The sequence below is a fragment of the Vombatus ursinus genome, unplaced genomic scaffold (assembly GCF_900497805.2).
Source record: "Vombatus ursinus unplaced genomic scaffold, bare-nosed wombat genome assembly UNPS02010822.1, whole genome shotgun sequence".
NCBI lineage: Eukaryota > Metazoa > Chordata > Mammalia > Diprotodontia > Vombatidae > Vombatus > Vombatus ursinus.
Window position 1 is genome coordinate 2,338,460 of NW_020950600.1, and position 15,141 is coordinate 2,353,600.

The 15,141-nt window shown below is 58.9% G+C and overlaps 3 protein-coding genes and 1 long non-coding RNA gene across 5 annotated transcripts in view; 1 reads left to right on the forward strand and 3 right to left on the reverse strand.

The window, feature by feature from the left end:
• Positions 1–9,739, forward strand: part of KMT2B (lysine methyltransferase 2B) — a 16,496-nt gene extending 6,757 nt beyond the window's left edge. Inside the window, 29 exon segments of the mRNA XM_027855374.1 lie at positions 247–360; positions 529–675; positions 771–866; positions 1,004–1,121; positions 1,383–1,496; positions 1,707–1,891; positions 1,977–2,066; positions 2,158–2,262; positions 2,371–2,444; positions 2,560–2,678; positions 2,806–2,897; positions 2,992–3,129; positions 3,408–3,566; positions 3,819–3,939; positions 4,060–4,138; positions 4,241–4,401; positions 5,436–5,663; positions 5,812–6,418; positions 6,420–6,558; positions 6,560–7,095; positions 7,220–7,309; positions 7,394–7,503; positions 7,847–7,984; positions 8,060–8,134; positions 8,321–8,498; positions 8,588–8,695; positions 8,794–8,877; positions 8,994–9,123; positions 9,207–9,739. Of these exon segments, the coding sequence (XP_027711175.1) occupies positions 247–360; positions 529–675; positions 771–866; positions 1,004–1,121; positions 1,383–1,496; positions 1,707–1,891; positions 1,977–2,066; positions 2,158–2,262; positions 2,371–2,444; positions 2,560–2,678; positions 2,806–2,897; positions 2,992–3,129; positions 3,408–3,566; positions 3,819–3,939; positions 4,060–4,138; positions 4,241–4,401; positions 5,436–5,663; positions 5,812–6,418; positions 6,420–6,558; positions 6,560–7,095; positions 7,220–7,309; positions 7,394–7,503; positions 7,847–7,984; positions 8,060–8,134; positions 8,321–8,498; positions 8,588–8,695; positions 8,794–8,877; positions 8,994–9,123; positions 9,207–9,482 (4,611 nt within the window). The 3' untranslated portion in view covers positions 9,483–9,739.
• LOC114038196 lies at positions 3,092–6,720 on the reverse strand. 2 transcript variants are annotated; one of them, XR_003568550.1, is made up of 4 exons: positions 6,640–6,720; positions 5,613–5,804; positions 4,430–4,521; positions 3,092–3,175 (listed from the first exon to the last, which is right to left on the reverse strand). It is a non-coding gene; the product is annotated as an uncharacterized LOC114038196 (long non-coding RNA). The 2 variants fall into 2 exon arrangements; XR_003568549.1 differs by lacking the exon at positions 3,092–3,175 and having other exon boundaries at positions 4,408–4,521.
• A 303-nt stretch (positions 9,740–10,042) lies between the features above and the next one.
• Positions 10,043–12,176, reverse strand: IGFLR1 (IGF like family receptor 1). Its single transcript, XM_027855377.1, has 6 exons — positions 11,953–12,176; positions 11,360–11,531; positions 11,060–11,261; positions 10,834–10,955; positions 10,581–10,748; positions 10,043–10,497 (listed from the first exon to the last, which is right to left on the reverse strand). Exons 2-6 carry the CDS (start codon positions 11,514–11,516, stop codon positions 10,172–10,174), a joined length of 975 nt encoding a protein of 324 aa, XP_027711178.1. The 5' UTR covers positions 11,517–11,531; positions 11,953–12,176; the 3' UTR covers positions 10,043–10,171.
• A 105-nt stretch (positions 12,177–12,281) lies between these two features.
• U2AF1L4 (U2 small nuclear RNA auxiliary factor 1 like 4) lies at positions 12,282–15,141 on the reverse strand. Its single transcript, XM_027855376.1, has 8 exons — positions 14,526–15,141; positions 14,089–14,176; positions 13,825–13,891; positions 13,556–13,605; positions 13,365–13,463; positions 13,025–13,158; positions 12,700–12,795; positions 12,282–12,572 (listed from the first exon to the last, which is right to left on the reverse strand). Exons 1-8 carry the CDS (start codon positions 15,119–15,121, stop codon positions 12,482–12,484), a joined length of 1,221 nt encoding a protein of 406 aa, XP_027711177.1. The 5' UTR covers positions 15,122–15,141; the 3' UTR covers positions 12,282–12,481.

The following is a 15,141-nucleotide window of genomic DNA, read 5'->3' on the forward strand; positions in this document are numbered from 1 at the left end:
TGTGACCCTGGGCAAGTCACTTAACCCCACTTGCTCCCCCCCCCCCCAAAATGCTTGAGGTAAAAGGGTTAGCTAGTTTATAGGGTGAAAGCCCAAAAGAGTTGAGATGGGTGAGGTCTTGGTGGTGGAGTGCAGTGTTAATTCTGATGTTGAGAAACAGGAGCTATTGAAGAGGGAGGGGGGAGTAAAGCAATCTCTCTCTCTCTCTCTCTCTCTCTGATTGCAATCACCCCTTCCTCCTTCCAGGAGGACTGTGACCTAGAAAACGTGTGGCTGATGGGTGGTCTGAGCGTGCTCACTTCTGTGCCTGGGGGTCCTCCCCTTGTGTGTCTGCTGTGTGCCAGCAAAGGCTTACATGAGGTCTGAGACCACCCCGTCCCCTCTGACACCCACTGTGCTCTCCCAGTCATGCCCTTGCTTGTGTTTTTTGCTACCCCGTCCTCAGTCCCCCAGTGTCCCCTGTTCCTAAGCATACCGTAACTCTTTGGCCTCCTGCAGCAGCAGTAAGATAGCTCTTTCTCTCTCTAGCTGGTGTTTTGTCAGGTGTGCTGTGACCCTTTCCACCCCTTCTGCTTGGAGGAGGCAGAGCGGCCACTGCCCCAGCACCATGACACCTGGTGCTGCCGCCGGTGCAAGTTCTGCCATGTCTGTGGGCGTAAGGGCCGTAGCACTAAGGTTCGACAATCGGGTCATTGGGCTGGGGGGTGCGGGGAGCGTAAATGGCCAGATCCTAGGATTGTGACATTTACTCTCATCTTAAACCGTGATAGCACCTCTTGGAGTGTGAGCGTTGCCGCCATGCCTACCACCCTGCCTGCTTGGGGCCCAGTTACCCAACTCGTGCCACCCGTAAGAGGCGTCATTGGGTAAGAGATCCCGACCCAGTCATCCCTATGCGTTGGCCTCATCTGTTATCCTCAAGTCTTTCTGACTCTACTTTTCAATGAACCTAAAACTTTGTGTATCTCCCTGACATCCCACTCTCCACCTACACTTCTTCTAGATCTGCTCAGCGTGTGTTCGATGTAAAAGCTGTGGAGCAGCTCCAGGGAAGAACTGGGACAGCGAGTGGTCAGGAGATTGTAGTCTTTGCCCTGGCTGTACCCAGCTTTATGAGAAAGGTAGAGAGCCTCTAGAGGTCGGGTCTGGGCAGTCTTTGTAGTAGATGCAGCATGATCTTTTAAGGAAAGGAGTGGAGTAGGTAGAGAGACCCACAGGAGAAGGAGGGGGCCTGGGTGGTGGGTCCCATCCTGTTCTGAGAAAGGTACAGACCTTGGGGGGGTGGGTGGAGAGGAGGTACTCTGGGAGTAGAGACTCAACAGAAGGACCCAGAGCTTGTGGAAAGAGAGGGTCCCTTCTGAACTCGCCATCTCTTCCCACAGGAAACTTTTGCCCAATTTGTACACGCTGCTATGAGGATAATGACTATGAGAGCAAGATGATGCAGTGTGCACAGTGTGACCACTGGGTGCATGCCAAGTGCGAGGGCCTCTCAGGTGGGTGGGGGGACCACCCTGGACCCCAGCCCTGCTCTCTCTGATGGTCCCCAGTCCCCTTCCCCTTCAGGGTGAGTGGACTATATATCCCATGAGCTCCCTGGGCACCACTTCCCCCAGCCTCCAGTGTTTTACTCTTGAGGGCTGCTGGGAGCTGCAGTCTCAGAGCTTTTCACTAATCTTTTCATCCTCATTCCTGCCCATTTTCAGATGAAGGCTACGAGATTTTGTCTGGGCTGCCAGACTCGGTGCTATATACGTGTGGGCCATGTGCTGGGACAGCCCCTCCTCGGTGGAGAGAAGCCCTGGATGGGGCCCTCCGGGGGGGACTGCACCAGGTACTACAAGGGTTACTGAGTGCCAAGGTGACTGGACCTCTGCTACAGTGCACCCAGGTATGGGAGACGGCCTGGGGGGTGGGGGGGGCGGCGCATGAAGAGGACCCTCGAAGGGCTGTGCTCACTTAGGGTGTCATTGCAGTGTGGACAGGATGGGGAGCAGTTGCACCGAGGACCCTGTGACCTCCGAGCTGTAAGCCAGCTCTTTGAAGATGGACACTACAGCTCTGTGGTATGGGCTGGTGGGCCTGCAAAAGAGTGGGCTTGGGGTGGTTGAGGATTAACAGAGGGACCTTTCCTAACAGCCCCCCACCCCCCTACAGCACAATTTCATGGAGGATGTGGTCGCTATCCTGATGAGACACATGGAGGAAGGGGAGGCCCCTGAGCGCCGGGCTGTCGGGCAGGCCAAGGGACTCTTATTGAAGGTGAGAAAGTTCAGCCTGGGGCAGGAGCCCTTCCATCTTCTCCACTTCTGTTCCAGCCACTTATTAACTTTCTCCCTTTCCTCTCTTTGCTGTGTCTCCTTTCCCTAGCTGCTAGAGTCTGCCTTCAGTTGGTTTGATGCCCACGATCCTAAGTACTGGAGACGGAGTACCCGGCTGCCCAAGTGAGCAGGGCTTTGAGGCCCAGGGTAGAGGAGAGGGAAACTTGGCAGGAGAATTTTCCTTTTGGTCCTGGGGCAGCTGAGTTCACTCAGTGATTGTCTTCCCTACTCTCTGCAGTGGAGTCCTGCCCAATGCAGTTCTGCCCCCATCTGCGGATCACATCTATGCTCAGTGGAGGCAACAAGAGTCTGAGACCCCAGTATCTGGCCACCCCCCTGGCGGAGGGGCCGTTCCAGGTAGAGGGTGGGAGGGGTTCCCTGGGTTTTTGAGGTGGGTGGGAGATCTAGTGCCAAAGCTGGGTTGAGGAGGGGCTAAGGCTAGGAGGCTGGAGCCTTGGTCCTGATAGCATGCTTTACTTTATAGCCACACAGGCAAAGGAGCTGGCTTTGGATCCCCCCCTAGAGGACCCACGCCAGTGTGCCCTCTGCCTCAAGTATGGAGATGCTGATTCCAAGGTAACAGAGGTGGCTTTGGGGAGGGGCATTGCTCTGTTCCCTAATCCCAAGCCAGGTGCAACCCCCTGCCCACCCTGGGATCCTCTCCCCCCAGGAGGCTGGAAGGCTCTTATACATTGGACAGAACGAGTGGACACACGTCAATTGTGCCATCTGGTCAGCAGAAGTGTTTGAGGAGAATGATGGCTCCCTCAAGAACGTTCATGCAGCTGTAGCCCGAGGCCGGCAGATGGTGAGGGGCTAGGAGCAAGTTAGGCTTTGGGAGCCTGTTTCCTCATCTGGAAAACGAATATAATACCTATAGGTCCTGTTCCATAGGGTTATTGTCAGATTTAAAATGAAAATACATAATTTGCTTTGCAGACCTTAAAATGCTATACAACTTAGCTGTTATCTTAAGTTTGGGGGTTCTAATCATTTCAGGAGAGGTTTGTGGGGTAAAGGGATTGGGATTAGATTAGTCACTTCTAGTGGTATGAGTTGTCCATGAACCCCCGTCTCCCCTCTCAGAGGTGTGAACTGTGCCTGAAGCCTGGGGCCACTGTGGGCTGCTGCTTGTCCTCTTGCCTTAGCAATTTCCACTTCATGTGTGCCCGAGCCAGCTGCTGTATCTTCCAGGATGACAAGAAGGTTTTTTGCCAAAAACACACGGACCTCCTGGATGGCAAGGTGGGACTGTGGCCTTCAGGGTAGGGGCAGATCCTCTGATCCCTCTTTTTTGCCCTCTTCATCCTGGAGCCTTCTCCATTATGTCTCACCTGACCTAAACTGATCCTCTTGAAGTCACACCCCTTCCTTATATTATGTAGATACAAAGCACAGAGACCCTCGTGCCCACTCCCTGTGTCTGTTTAACCTCTCCTGGTAGTGCGGTTGGTGGGCCATTAACTTTGCTGACACTTCCCACTCCCCACACCCTAGGAGATTGTGACCCCTGATGGCTTTGATGTCCTCCGCCGGGTCTATGTTGATTTCGAGGGCATCAGTTTCAAGCGAAAGTTTTTGACAGGATTGGAGCCAGACGCCATCAATGTGCTCATCGGTGAGACACTCACCCCCTCTCCTGCCCTCCTCGCGCTCTTGGTGTTCCCTGTTGAGACTCCCCTCATCCACCCCATTCCCAGGAGTCAGCCTTCTTTGTCGTGCTCTTTTCTTCTCACAGGCTCCATCCGAATTGATTCCTTGGGAACACTGTCTGACCTGTCTGACTGCGAGGGAAGACTCTTTCCCATTGGCTACCAGTGAGAGGCCTTGCCTGATATGCTGGGGGTGTGGGAGGAAGGGAGAAGCCATGGCCTGGGCTCGAAGCTCTTCTGGACACTCCTCCTCTCCTCACTTCTCAGGTGCTCACGTCTGTACTGGAGCACAGTGGATGCCCGTCGGCGCTGCTGGTATCGGTGCCGGATCCTAGAGTATCGACCCCGGGGCCCTCGGGAGGAGCCTGACCACACAGGGGCAGCAGAGGAGAATAGGACCATTGTGCATAGCCCCATCCCTACTTCAGGTACACCCTTTCCCCATGAGGTACTGACCTTCCCTGCCCACTGCTTGCTAGCTTGTAGGGACTGTCTCGTTCACCTGCAGATAGTTATTCCGCTGCACTTTGCATCCAGCTCTGTGTTAGCTGTTGTGGTAGGAGGAAGGGGATAGGAAGCCACGTTTTTTGTCCTCATAATTGCTGAGCTTTTTCGTGGGAGGGAGGGGACCTGGAGAGAGGGTGAGCCGGGTACAAGGAAGGCATTGTACAGGCGGGGCTTGAGCTGGATCTTGGAGGATACGGATAGGGCAGAGGGACTGGACGAAGCCATGTGAATTGTAGACAGAGCAAAGGCAGAGGGGTGGTGCTGTCTGTAACAGCCAAAGGCAACCTGGTGGCAATGGAAGAGTAGAAAGGGGCCAGGTTGTCTGAGGCCCTGAATGCCAGATTCAGGAATTTAGCTAGGGTTGAGCGGTTTAGTAGGAAGCCTGGAATTTTATTGAGCAGGGAGAGGATGTGATGACAGCAGTACCGTTAATACCCTTCAAGTGATTATTCTTTCAGTGTTGCGTGAGATGGATTCGAGGAGGAAAGCTCTGTAAGGGGTTGAGGCCTGACCAGAGGGGCTGATGGGTAGCTTTGGTACTAGAAATGGGGTGGGTGTGAGAAAAGCTGTGAGGCCTAATCAGCAAAACTGAGGAGGCAGAGGACCTTGAGCTGTCAGGCCCCGTGAATGGGAGATGGGTGAGAGGAGGAGGGAAAGATGTGTCTGTGATTCTGACGGTGGAGAGTAGAGAGTTTCCTCGTAACTGGGATACACTGAAGTTCTTTTAGGGAAGAACGTGGGAGAAGACTCTAGAGCCTGACGGAACGCTGCCCATGTCTGGGGAGTAGTGAGAGAAAGGGGAAGCAAGTTCAGAACATTGAGAGAGGGCGGAATGAGACTCTGAGATTGCACCTGGGGGAGACGCAAAGGAATGAACAGAGGGTAGGTCCCCCTGCCCCCATAGGACCCATTTTCTCTTTCTCTTCCCCTAATGTTACCTGTCATGTTATTTCAGAGCTGCTTGGAGCTGAGTGCCCCCAACCAGGGCCTGACACAGTTTCCCTGGGTCCTGAGCGCTACTCCCCTGCCCAGAACACAGGCCCCTTGCCACCCCCTCCAGAGCAGAGCATCACCCCTTCCCCAGTTCCCCGATCTGTCTCAGGGGCTAGAATCAAAGTGCCCAACTACTCACCTTCCCGAAGGCCCCTGGGAGGTGTCTCCTGCTGGCCACTCCCCTCCCCTGGTGAGTATGAACAAAGCAGCTGTCCGAGAGGGGACTGGCTCGGGGAGTGTAGAGATGGGCGGGTCATTCAGGGATGAAGAGAGGAAGAGTGAGCGGTGTTGATGTTGGGCTTAGAGCATGGAGCCTGGTGTCTTCTCCTCCCTTACAGGAAGTCCATCATCTCTGTCTCACCACATCCCAACAGTTGGTGATCCAGACTTCCCAGCTCCCCCAAGACGATCCCGCCGTCCCAGCCCCCTGGCTTCCCGGCTACCACCCCGATGGGCCTCTCCACCCTCCAGGCCCGCTCCTCAGCTCAGGGTGCCCCCTCCTACCTCAGCCCTCGAGGCCCTCATGCCTACCTCAGGGGAGCTGGCTCCCCCTGGTCCAGCCTCCTCCCCACCCCCTCCTCCTGAGGACTTGGGCCCTGACTTTGAGGACATGGAGGTGGTGCCAGGGCTGAGCGCGGCCGACTTGGACTTTGCGGCTAGCCTGCTTGGGTCTGAACCCTTCCAGGAGGAGGAGATTGTGGCAGAGGGGGCTGGGGGAAGTAGCCGGGGAGGTCCTGGGGATAGTTCAGAGGAGGAGGCTGGCCCTGCTGCCCACTACATTCACTTCCCCCCAACTGTGGTGCCTGGGCCTGTCCTACCACCTGGTCCCATACCTGGAACCCCCAGAATTGAACAGCTGGACGGAGTGGATGATGGCACAGACAGTGAAGCTGAGGCCGTCCAGCAGCCCCGGGGCCAGGAAGCCCCCCCTTCGGGGCCAGGGGTTGGGGGGGGTAGGGGGTGGGGGGGGAGGAGATGGGGCAAGGCCCCCTGAGGACCTTCCTTCTGAAATTGTGGAGTTTGTACTAAAGAACCTGGGTGGAGCTGGTGAGGGTGGGGCTGGCCCTGGTGAAGAGCCCCCCCCTACCACCCCCCCCACTGGCTAACGGCAGCCAGGCGCCCCCAGCCCCACTCCCCACCCCAGCTGATCCCCCCCGGACGTTCACCTGGCTTCCTGGGGCTCCTGGAGTTCGTGTGCTAAGCCTCAGTCCTGCCCCTGAACCCCCGAAAACTGCTGCCTCCAAGATCATTCTTGTTAACAAACTGGGGCAGGTGTTTGTGAAAATGGCAGGGGAGAGTGAGCCAGCCCCACCTCTGCCAAAACGGCCCCCACCAACCCCTCCTACTGCCACCCCAGCCTGGGGCCTCACCCCTGGGCCCTTGCTGAGTGTGCTGCCTGTGGTGGGGGTGGTGCGCCCCCCACCTCCGCCTCCTCCATCGCTGACCCTGGTGCTGAGCAGTGGGCCCCCCAGCCCCCCCCGCCCAGCCATTCGAGTCAAGAGGGTGTCAACCTTCGCTGGCCGCAGCCCCTCAGCACCCCCCCCAAACAAGGCCCCCCGGCTGGATGGGGAGGGGGAATCCCCCGGGAGTTCCCCCCAATCAGCGGGGGCCTTGGGCAGTGGGTGAGTGGTGACGGGGGCAAGAAGGAACTTTGGGAGGTGGGCAGTGGTTTAAGGGATGGGGAGGGAGATGTTACGGGCAGCCATATGGGTCTTCTCTTCAAATCTCTACGTTACTTTGAACTAGATTGAGCAGAGTACGGATGAAAACGCCCACTGTACGAGGGGTCCTTGACCTGGATGCTCCTGGGGAACCTAGTGGGGGAGAAAGTCCTCTGTGAGTGACCTACCTCTTCTCAGTTGCCAAGAATCTTGACCTCTGCTCCTTCGAGCTCTGACTGGCTACCTCTCCTTTCCACAGGACCCTTCCTGACCGGTCCCCATTGCTACCGCTGCCAGACTGTGGCTTCCCTAAGGTCTCAGATGGCCCCCCAGACCTGCTGCTTGAGCCCCAGTGGCACCACTACTCAGGTATAGCCCACATTCCTCTTCCCTTGGGTCTGGGCCGCACTCTCCTGCCTGCAGCAAGGTCAGGGGACCGGCAACCAGAGCCTTCTCACGGCTGTAGTTTGTCCAGGGAAATGAAAACACGGGAAGTGGGCATTGGCTACTAAGTGCCAGCCCAGGTGGCGGGAGCTGGCCTCCTGCGGGCTTCCTTGAAAGGAGTAGGGTGTCATGCCCATTTCCAGTGGATGGGGGGCCATGTGAGCGTCAAGGCATGTCTGGAGGGCTGGACCAAAGATGGCAGCTCATAAAGTGACACGCACAGAATGTTTGGGGAACCTGATTGGAAGCTCCTTCGTTGTGATGGCAGGTGAGGCATCAAGTTCAGAGGATGATCCACCATCCCCTGAAGACAAGGAGAACCAGGGGCCCAGGCGGGCGGGCCCCCACCTGCGCTTTGAGATCAGCAGTGAAGATGGCTTCAGTGTGGAAGCTGAGAGCCTGGAAGGTGAGATGGGGGGAGTGGGTTGGGGGGGAGCAAAGCAGGGCCGGGATCCAGGTGCTAATCATCCCATCTCCTCAGGGGCATGGCGGACCTTGATTGAGAAGGTCCAGGAGGCCCGGGGTCATGCTCGGCTCAGACACCTCTCCTTCAGTGGTGAGCTGGGGTCTGGGGGAGGAGGGGCTGTGGCACATAAAACAAGGAAACAGGAGGGGACAGGGTGGAGGAGTCTGCTGAGTTGGGGGGGTGGGGTGGAGCAGGCAGGAATGGGGCAGGGTAAAGGAGGCAAAAGGGGCCCCATGTGATGCCCCCTGGCCCTCCGCTCCGCCCCCCCCCCCCCAGGGATGAGCGGTGCACGGCTCTTGGGGATCCACCATGATGCTGTGATCTTCCTGGCTGAGCAGCTGCCAGGGGCCCAGCGCTGCCACCACTACAAGTTCCGATACCACCAGCAGGGGGAGGGGCAGGAGGAGCCTCCCCTGAACCCCCACGGTGCCGCCCGGGCAGAAGTCTACCTCCGGTGAGACGTGAGGTCGGGGTCTTTGAGGAATGGGCTGCTCCTCTGGCCATTTTAGGGCAGGCTGAAATGACTCTGCCCTTGCCCCTCAGGAAATGCACCTTTGACATGTTCAACTTCCTGGCGTCTCAGCACCGAGTGCTGCCCGAGGGCGCTGCCTGCGATGAGGAGGAGGACGAGGTGCAGCTCAGGTCTACCAGGTATCGGGGCAGGGGTCTAGGTCTGAGAGGTCGGGGGCCGGGGTCCCAGGAGCATGGGGGGCCCTGGCACATAAGGCTCATGCTTTTCCCTGCCCCAGGCGTGCCACCAGTTTGGAGCTGCCCATGGCCATGCGCTTCCGTCACCTTAAGAAGACATCCAAAGAGGCTGTGGGGGTCTACAGGTGAGGGGGGTGCTGGTGGCGTCTGTGGCGTACACTGTGGGGGATGGGGGGATGCAGGCCACACCCTGGAGGAGGGGCACAGCCCCGAAGTTACGTCGTGCCCCCTCCCCGTGCAGGTCAGCCATCCACGGCCGAGGCTTGTTCTGCAAACGCAACATTGACGCTGGGGAGATGGTCATCGAGTACTCGGGCATCGTCATCCGCTCAGTGCTCACAGACAAGCGGGAGAAGTACTACGATGGGAAGGTAGGTGAGGGGCTCCTGGGGCCCTGGGCCCGGGGCCCGGGGCTAGGAGGGAGGTCCTCACTGGCTCCTGCCCTTCTCCCCAGGGCATTGGGTGCTACATGTTTCGCATGGATGACTTTGACGTGGTGGACGCCACCATGCACGGCAATGCCGCGCGCTTCATCAACCACTCGTGTGAGCCCAACTGCTTCTCACGGGTGATCCATGTGGAGGGCCAGAAGCACATCGTCATCTTCGCTCTGCGCCGCATTCTCCGGGGGGAGGAGCTCACCTACGACTACAAGTTCCCCATCGAGGACGCCAGCAACAAGCTGCCCTGCAACTGCGGGGCCAAGCGCTGTCGCCGCTTCCTCAACTGACACCCTGCCCTCCTAGCTCCGGCTGTGGGCCCCTGGCCTGGCCCCGAGGGGATCCCACTCACATACTTTACCATCTTATTGCCCCCTCCCGCCTCAGCACGTGTCCCCAGGGAGCCCTGCCTGCAGGGTCCAGGATGTAGATAGATTGTACAAAGGTTTCTAAATCCCTTCTTTTCTATGCACTTTTTTTATTTAAAAGGTGGGGTCCCAGGGGGGACTCCCCCCCACAATAAAGTCCGTCAATGTTTGGATCCACAGCGTCTGAGTCTGTGTGGGGCTGATGGTACCTCCTTTTTTTTGGGGTGGAAGTCTGTGGTGTTCAGTTTTATCACACGTTACGTGTGAGGTCTGAGAGGTCCTAAGCCCTGTGGGCCTCCTCAGTTTCTGCATCTGTGAAGTGAAGACTGAGGCGATCTTACGTCCTGAGTCTTAGCAGCAAGCAGGTGGTGCCAGTGTGCTCTAGTGAGATGCCCCTGCTCACCTGGTTCAGCACACGTCGGGTGCTTTTGGCCCTGTGGTTCAAATGACCACATCCCCCTAGTGAGACTGCAGAGCCAGAGTGCAGAGGCAGCATGATTTATTTCTTGTTACAATCACGGCAAGCAGGGCTGAGCAGGGTGTGCAGACCGAAGTATGGGGGGAGACGGGGACTGAGGGAGCTGGGGGGGGAGCTGCTGGCCTGGCAGCCTTCACCTGAGCTTATGCAGCACTCCCAGTGCATCACCACGCCCCAGGTGGCTCAGGTGGTCAGCCAGCTGGCCCAGCTGGGCAGTGGGATTCTGAGCTGTCACCGTTTCCAGCAGGGCACGAAGTGGGGAGTGTGCAGGCCGCAGGGAGTAGGCAAAGGTGGCCCAGGAGGCTGGGAGACCATAACAGGCAGCCAGGTGGCGGGTGGTTCCCCACGCAGAGCCCCCACGGGGCCCCGGTTCAGGGTCCAGCAGGACAACCAGCTCCTCCAACACCTCTAGCTCATCCAGAAGTCGTGAGAGGGGCTGGTGTGCCAAGGTGGGGGGCACTAGAACGGCAAGAGGAAAAGGTCAGGAAAGAAGGAAGTCCTGAGCCAGCTGCACCCACCCCGCTCCTCCCTTAAGGACTCACCAGGCTCCTCAGTTAGGGGGAAGAACTTGCAGGCTTCCCCAGCTTCTGCCACCTTCTCCTCGTTTTCAGCCCTCCCCAACAATGTCTGTAAGGCAGCTGAAACAAGCAGGCCTCCCACCAGAAGGGCGGTAATGCCCACCACGTACCAGGCCATGCTCCCTGCAAAGGCTGAAATAGGGCCTCATGGAATACACACCAACCTTGTGAATGGGGAGAAGGGGGCAGGGTGCCTCTGAAAAGGGGCAGCACTTACGTTGTTGAGGCACCCAGGGTCTGGGGGATGTAGGAGGCCCATCACTTGGTCCTGGGCCTCGGGGGTTTGCAGAAGATGAGGATTTTGTGGGTATTGCTACATTTTCCCAATCGCACCGATTCCTGGGAGGGGGTATGGGTTTGCAGGAAAGGGTTACTGGGTTTGGGGAGGCTGTGGCACCTTATTCATCTTGGCCCAGGTACCCCGAGTCTAGCCAGGGGCTTACCAGGGGACAGAGGGTTCAGGAGCGACTGGCTCGGGCTGCTGGGGGTTGGGATGGGGCAGAGATGGGGGCTGAGGAAGGTCCAGGCACCGACTGCACTGCTCAGCCCTGTCCCTGTTGCATAGCCCCGGTGGGCATCGAGCAAATGGGAAATCCATGAGGTCCCCGCGGTCGCTGAGGCCACAATGGCGGGTGAACTCGTAATCTGACGGGAGGAGGGAGAGAAGCGGCACCTAAGATGCAAGACCCCAACCCCCTAGTCCGCCCACAACTTCAGCCCCTGCCTCCCCTTGCGTCCCTCACCTGGGCAGGTTGGCGGGCCGAAGCGCTCTAGACACCGCCTGCAGCATCCGCGTTTGAAGTCCCAGTACTCCAGAAAGCCGCAGTGCCTGGAGACGGGGGCGGTTCCCAAGGCCCAGGAGAGGAGTGTGGCCCCCCAGAGTGGGAGGTGGAGCCACATGGGGAAGGGTGGGGCCTGCGAGCAAGGTGGATTTAGGCCTGGCGCCGACTGCTACCCCAGGCAAGTTAATTTAGTGTTTCAGGAGAAAACCTCAGCGGAGTTTCCGGCCACCAACCAGATGGTAGTTGTCCAGACCAGAGGGATAAGACTGCCTCTAATCACCCAACCCCCACCAGGGCCCACTCAGCCAGCCCCCATCGTGGTCCTCAAAATCCCACTTCACCTGTCAGAGTCCTCTTTCCACTAAGGACCTGTGTGCTCTGTTCTTAAAGGTTTTTGCTTCCTGCCTTGTCCCCCTCCACCCTGCCCCCCAAATCCAGGCTTCTGGATTCCCAGCCCACACTCCATCAGGGACCCAGAGCTCCAAGGCCCCCCCGCCCCCACAACTCATGCCCCACTAGAGGAACCCCACCACCACCACCCCACCCCCTGGCACCTGAAGCTGGTCCTGCCGTCTTGTTCAGGGCCCCACTCCCTCCCTTAACTTCCCTTTCCGGGCAGACTGCGTCATCCACATTGGGGGGTGGGGATAGGGTGGCCTGGGCTGGAACCTTGCTGACTTCTCTGGGCCTCAGATTGTCTCTGTAAAATGAGGGGTTGATCTAAAGTCCTTCCAGCTAGCTCCGAGTCTCCGATGAGCCTACGAGCACCTCACAAGACTACTTCACAATTTCCCATCCCCTCCTTCCTTAGCCATCTCAGCCCCTGCCCCGGCAGAGCAGGATGCAAAGGCATCCCACCACCCCAAGTGCGAAGGGACTAAAGGACAGACAAGAAATTTTATTGGGGGAAGAAGGCAGGGGATTCCTGCTCCTCCTGTGTTCCTTGAAGAGAAATGGAGGGACCACGAGGTCCCTGGGTCCCCAAAGTCTGGATGTGGAAGAGAAGCAGGGGAGGGGAAGACCACAGCAGCAGGTGTCCTGGGGAGGGATCTGAGAGGCGCTATTGCAGCAGCGTCGGGGGCCTCAAAAGCGTCCCTGGCGGTGGTCTGGAGATCGCCTCCTGTTCCTTTCTCGAGGGCGGTGTCCCCCTCCGAGTCTTGTGGGTGATGGTCTCCTGGAGGAAAGGGGTCACAGGGACAGGGATCAAGCAGAGGGGATGGCAGCAGCCTTGCCCCCGTTCACGTTCCTGCCTTATTCCCATTTCCCCGTTAGCCAGGCCAGGCTCACTCCCTACTAAATACCTTCTTCTCGGGCCGCGTCCATACAGCTGCCTTCGAAGGTCCCGGGAGATGGGCCGAAGGTGCATGAAGTTGCAGAAACCACCCCGGGTGCATTCGCTGTGGCATTAGATGGGCAGGCAGAATCACAGCCTGGACCCCCCCCCCCCCCCCCGCTAATGCCCTGAGCCCAGCCTAGCCTTGCCCCAGAGGTCTCCCTTCCCAAGCCTAGCCTTGCCCCGGGGGTGTCCCTTCCCCCCCCGCCCCGCCCTGCCTCGCCCGGGGGGCCTCCCTTCCCCCCAGCCCACGACCCCACCGGCTTGAGGAACGCCCTCACCCCCTCCCGCACCCCATCTCATATTGCCGACAGCATGACTCCCGGAAGTCCGTGACGGGAGAGAGCTCAGCTTGCACAGCCTGCCCGTTGAACCAGCGGTTGTTGAGCTCGGTCACCGCCCGTTCTGCATCTTCTTCTCTCCGGAACTGGGGGCACAGGCAGGGACAGGGGTTAGTAGTGGACAGTCTATGGCAGGGGCTCGGAAAGGCTCGGCTAGGCAGCGGGCGGAGTAGGGGGGAGGGCCTTGGGGAGGCGCATGACGCAGGGGGTCTCTGCTCTGGGAAACGGAGAGGCCAAGGTGCCGGAGCCCCAAGATCCGACAGCCCGGAGCTGGGGGCGGGGCCTCAAGCACCTTGACGTAGACGTTCCCTACTAGGTGGTCCCCCAAGTTGTCACAGACGTTCATCTCCTCGATCTCCCCGTACTTTTCCTGCAACTCCGTGAACACCTCCTGTGTCGGGAGGACGGGATGGGAGGTCAGGCTCAGACAGTGGGGGGGAGGCTGGGCCCCCAACTCCTCCTCCCCGGTGGGGCTCCCCTCACCTCAAAGAAACTGTCATAATGTTCCTGCACCTCTACATCACTGACATGACCTGGAGAAGTCGGGGATGAAAAGAAAGGTCGCGGGTCGAAAGCAGACTCCTCCGGAGGCCTTCTCCACTTGTGACATTCAGTCTTTCGAGTCACCATCCCGCAAGACAAGGGTTCCCCCATTCCTGACTCGGGCCTGGCTGGGTTCCCTTTAGCTCGAGCCCTGCCCCCTCCAGGGCAGTCCTCAGCCCCAGATACCCATCCCCTGCCCCAGTCCTCACAGTGGGATCCATCCGCTGTCTGGGCCGTGTTCTGAGGGTTCCGGTACAGGTTGAGCAGCACGATGGTCTGAGGTGAGGGAGATGAGGTGGGAAAGGGGAGGGGTCAGCTGGGGATCAGCCTGAGGCCAGAAGGGCCGGCGCCGAGGGAGGGGGATGAAGAGGAGGGGTTAATGAAATGAACATGCTGTGCGGTGAGGCCTGGGGAGAACAAGAGTAGGGGCAACCCTGGCATTCCTCTTGGGAAGTGGGGGGGGACTGCCTCACCTGACTGAATGTGGGTTTATTGTGGAGCCGGGAGCACCGGTCCCCGTGCCTGCAAGCCCCAATCTTAAAGTAAAAAGAGCAGTTAACCCTGAAAGAAGGGTGAAAATAGGAGGTGAACGGGGTGGTAGGGCACCTGCTGCCCCTCCCCCAGCACTGGGACCTGCACCCCTCCCCCCAAGGGCCCTACCAAGTGGGACCTGCCACCCCTCCCCAGTCATCCCTCCTCCCCAGGGCCCTGCCAAGTGGGAGCTGCCACCCCTCCCCCACCAAGTGGGACCTGTCACTCCTCCAGGACCCTGTCAAGTGGGACCTGTCACTCATCACCCACCCCAGGACCCTGCCAAATGAGACCCCCTGCCGCCCCTCCCCTGGGGACTCCGATGGCTTGGGTCCCCAGCACGACCGCTCCTCCTACCACCACCACCACCGATTCTTACTTGTCCTTTTCTGTCCCGAAAATCGACGCTAAATATTCAGCCATTTTCACCCGCTCCCTCCACCTGTCTGCTTCACGCGTCACTTCCGATGATATAAGCCGCTTCCGGGGCTGGCTTTGAGGCGAGGATCCCTGGGAGTTGAAGTCCGGAGGGTAGGGGGAGGTGCCTGTGCGGGAAACATGTCCCCGGACCGCCCCTCCCTGCAAGTAGCGAGGCGGGAGAGGCTGAGCCTGTGAGCGAGGCAGAGGGGACAGATCCCTGAGGGAGTTGGGGGCTGGAGGCGAGGGAGAAGGCGCCGAAGTTGTCAGCCGCATGCGTGCGGAGGATGGACCACAAGCCCCAGAAGCCCCGGCGGCACTAGGCGCAAGCGCATTGAGAAAGAAGGAAGGAAAAGCGGCGGGTGAGTTGGGGGACTGCACTCCTATCCCCCACCCCGTTCTACTCCCTGGCCTGGGGTGGGTCGGGGGGAGGAGGGTGGTGATTCTTTTCAGCCCTTCCTTTCGCTGATTCGGACCCGGTTCACTCGCGGCAGGAGTGACTCGTACCGGCTGGGGCTCCCGTACGATAGCGGGGGACGCTTGGGGATCCCGACTCATCTCCTTTTCCCTGCAGCCCT